The sequence below is a fragment of the Chrysochloris asiatica genome, unplaced genomic scaffold, assembly GCF_000296735.1.
Source record: "Chrysochloris asiatica unplaced genomic scaffold, ChrAsi1.0 scaffold00328, whole genome shotgun sequence".
Classification (NCBI taxonomy): domain Eukaryota; kingdom Metazoa; phylum Chordata; class Mammalia; order Afrosoricida; family Chrysochloridae; genus Chrysochloris; species Chrysochloris asiatica.
In genome coordinates this window covers 1,309,003-1,313,249 of record NW_006408846.1, presented here as the reverse complement: position 1 = coordinate 1,313,249, position 4,247 = coordinate 1,309,003, and the positions used below count along the sequence as shown (strand labels likewise).

Below are 4,247 nucleotides of genomic sequence, written 5' to 3'. Positions count from 1 at the left end.
GTAAGATGGAGGGTCAGAGAAAAAGAGGAAGACCCCCAACGAGATGGATTGACCAAGTGGCAGCATCAATGGACTCAAGCGTGGCAAGAGTAGTGAGGTTGGCAAGGATCGGGCAGTGTTTCGTTCTGCTGTGCATAAGGTCACTATGGGTCGGTACCGACTTGATGGCACCTAACAACAACAACAAGAAGACTAAGTGTATTACTGAGGGAAATTATCTACAACTTCCATTGATTGTGGAGACATGCTTAAAAATGTTTTGTTTAGAATTAACCCATGCATGTATCAACTGGAACACTAAGCAATATTTTTTGTCTTACCATTGCATATGTAAAACATGATCACAATTAAATAAAATTCTACTAGAGCTACTTATAAAGAATGTATTTCTATTTCTTGATTGAAGTCAGAAAATTAGACACAAGCATCTTTTCTTTCAGCTACATTTGAGCACTGACAAACTGTTTAACTGCAAAATCTGTTTGTTGTTGTTGTTGTTGTTAAGTGCCATTGAATTGGTTCCAACCCATAGTGACCCTGTATACAGGGTTTCCGAGGAGTGGCTGGTAAGCTTGAACCACTGACCTTATGGCTCAAACCAACTTTTCAGTTCAGTTCATTAGCCCACAGCATTACAGCAGGACTCCTGAAAAATCTGTTTAAGCAGCAGAAAAACAAAGCACATCTTTTTATCTATGCACAAAATAATCTAAGGAAACAAATGTCTCCATGAGGTATTGGTAGTTTCTCAGAAGTAAATATTAGTTGCTATAGCAATCATAACAATTGTAAACTATTAGCTTCTGATTTTCTTCTGTAAATGTCCTCATAGAATATTTAATGGGAGTCCTAGTGTGGCGCTGTGGGTTAATGCTCTGGATTGCAAAGTTGACTTGAACCACAAGGTTGGTGGTTCAAGTTCACCAGCCGCTCCTTGGAAACCCGGTACAGGGTTGCTATGGGTCAGATTCCACTTGACAGCAATTAACAACAACAGCAACAACAGTATTTAATGAGCAAACAAATCACATAAAGCCCTAAATTTTGAAACAAACATTAAAATGCATTCCTAACACAAGTTTTTTCATATGTTTTGTTGGATAATATTATTGTTGGAAAATACTAATGCTCAAATCCTCTGTGGAATTTCTGACTGTCTTCATTAACTCTTTGATGACTTACTTTCAGGCGGAATTCTGGATCAAATATATCTGATGTATCGATAGAAAACTGAGCTTCACCATTCTCATCTGTGGTGTAATTTCCTATTGATTTGTCATTGAACTCCAATTGCAATAACTTGCTCACCATAGGTACATCATTTGGACCAGAAAATTTAAGCTGTATGAAAAAGAAAGTATTAATATTCTTAAAAGAATTTTCAGATTCCTAAAGAGAAAGCATTTTCTGTTCATAAAGTGATCCCTTAAACAAACTTATTTACTTGAGTTCCAACATAGAGAGATGCTCTATTAAGTAAATATATAACACAAAAAATTCAATTTTATCTATCACTTTCTCTCATTGTAGGTCTTTCTTCTAAAGATCAGACGCAATAATGCTTAAAATTCTTTCTCTTTTTTTTTTCCATAGAAAAATGGAAAGGGGGCGAGTGTCTAGAAATTTTCAAAGGGCAATCTCTGATCCAATTAAATGAAATCGAAACATGTATTTCTTTAATCAAACCTACAGTTCCAAGATAAGTAATTCCTCTTCTATAGAAAGGGTCTATGTTTTCAAAGCTCACACTCCCAAGCAATTGAGTGACAGAAACAGAGGTGCTTTCACTGATCTGCACACCTGTAAGAAAAGGTGAAAAGCTGTCAGAGAGGGATGCAATCATTGACAAGGATGTCAAAAGAACTGATAGCTTTGGATCAAATGTACAAACTTCTATACAGTCATATCCCTGTTTTACATTGAAAAGCAGGCATGGGTACTTTGGAACATCCTCCAGAGAACTCTACATCTGGTTATCAGCACTGAATTGTGAACCACTAAGTCAGCAGTTCAAACCTAACAGCTGTTCCTTGGTAACCCTATACAGGATCACTACATGTTGGAATGGATTCAATGACACTTAACAACAACAAAAATAGTTAGCAATTGAACCTGGTGTCCTCACCCCCAAGTATATCTTCTCCTTTAAAAAATGTTTTTTAAACAAATATATATTAAGTACCTAGTATATGTTATTTTGAAGTTCTGGTGTGGTACTATAGAATAAGCACTCGACCTCAAAGTCGGCAGCTCAAACTCACCAGTCGCTCCTCAGAAACCTTATACAGGGTCATTATGAGTTGGAACCCACTAGATGGCTCTTAGCAACAACAAAATGTGCTATTTTGTACTTCCCTCACTTTCACTTTTCACTTGCATGGCTTCCCAGTTGTATTAAATCGGAGGCTGGCACATTTTTCCTATAGAGTATGTGATAGTTAATATTCTAGATTGTGAGCCACACGATCTCTGTTGTAATTATGCAACTCTATTCTACTTATAATGGAGCTCTGGTAGCGTAGTGGTTACAAATCGGGCTGCGAATCTTGAGGTCAGCAGTTCGAAACTACCAGCTGCTCCGCGGGAGAAAGATGAGGTTTTCTGCTCCCGTAAAGATTTACAGCCTCAAAAACCCTGTACAGGGTAGCTATGAGTCAAAACTGACTCCATGGCACACAAAATCAACAACATTCTACTTATAAAGCCAAGTAAACAAATTGATGCGACTGTGTTTCAATAAAATCTACTTATATACACAGGCAGGAAGTCATATTTGGCTCTCATGTTGTAGTTTGTAGATGCTTGGAACTTCTGGGTGATGTAAACATTTAATGTGTTCAGCTATTAACTGAAAGGTTGGAGGTTAAAGGTCACCCAGAGACTTCTTGGAGGAAAGGCCTGGGTATCTAGTTCTGAAAAAGCAGCCATCAAAAAACGTATGGAATACAGTTCTCCTCGGACACACTTGTGGTCACCATAAGGTGGAGCTGACTCGATGGTACCTGGTGGGGTATTTGTTTATTACGTAATTAACACTAAGTTAAACATAGACACTCTAGGTGCAGCTAATACATTAACTCAACTCTACTACTTCAGAGGGAACTTTCCCCATTTGTCTAGTTGATACAGGCAGAGAAGCAGACATAAATATATAACATATTTATAATAAAATGATTTTAAATATTTCTAGGAAAATCTTATTCAAGAGCAATCCTCATTTTGCTATTTTGATAACAAGTAAATTGATCTGTATTTTATGCATATTACTGACTCAACAAACTTCTTCCCAGTAAGCAGCATACATCCCCAAATTGCCCATAAAATAAGATTGTTACCTGTGCCAATTTCTGTAACAATTGCCTTGATATCAAATGACATAAAAAATCCAGAACGGTAGAGTTGGAAGACTTTCGTATTTACAATTTGAGAAGCACAACCTTTTATCAACTAAAAAAAAATAAAGAGAAAGTATAATGAAAAAATTAGGGACACTAGAGGCTTTAAAAATTATCGAAGTTTTAGCAGAGATATATAATTGTCACCTGCCACTCCTCCTCATTGTCTGCCCCATGACTCCACCTCACAAACTTCTTAAAATGACCAAAGTACTGAAGAAGAAATAGGAGAAGGAAGAGAAGGAGGAAAAAAGAGAAAGGCAAAACAAGGCGGACAAAATAGGAAAAAGGAGAAGACGGAAGAGATTTTATTTACTTCACTATTTAAAATAAGGTAAAAAAAAGATATTCTATAAACCACAGTTTTCAGGATTTCAGGAAAATCTCTGGAAACAATGTAAGTAGAACTAGATTAAAGGTTGTCAATGGAGCTGAGTGGTATTTTAAAGGAGTAAAAAAATTAAATCACCTTAAAAGTCACATTAATCCTGTGGGAAATGAAATCAGTTATATGGTGGGCAAGTCCAAACATTTTATCCCCTCACAAAAAATGAGGGTAAAAGTGTTAAGATTTTTAAAGTATGGAAAGCAAGAAAATAATTATGTAAGACAAATAATAATTAAGTCTTTACTATTTTTAATTCCTATGAAAGACACAGAATTCTGGTGTGATGCTGTAGAATAAGCACTGGACTGCTACCTAAAAAGAAAGGTTGTTGGTTAAAACCCACCAGACACTCTTTGGAAACTATACGGGGTCTCAATGAGTCTCTTTGATATACCACGCTAGTAAAGTTTTACTAAAGGTAATACAGAAACGGCTGCAAGCATGCATTGATAGAGAACTTCCAG

The 4,247-nt window shown here is 36.4% G+C and overlaps 1 protein-coding gene across 1 annotated transcript in view; it reads right to left on the bottom strand.

Moving 5' to 3' along the window:
• LOC102814559 (ovostatin homolog 2-like) overlaps positions 1–4,247 on the bottom strand; it is a 74,791-nt gene that overhangs the window by 55,505 nt on the left and 15,039 nt on the right. The window contains exons 8-10 of the mRNA XM_006875453.1: positions 3,336–3,447; positions 1,691–1,800; positions 1,183–1,341 (exon numbers count right to left, since the gene is read on the bottom strand). Coding sequence (XP_006875515.1) covers positions 1,183–1,341; positions 1,691–1,800; positions 3,336–3,447 — 381 coding nt within the window. The remainder of the gene's footprint in view (positions 1–1,182; positions 1,342–1,690; positions 1,801–3,335; positions 3,448–4,247) is intronic.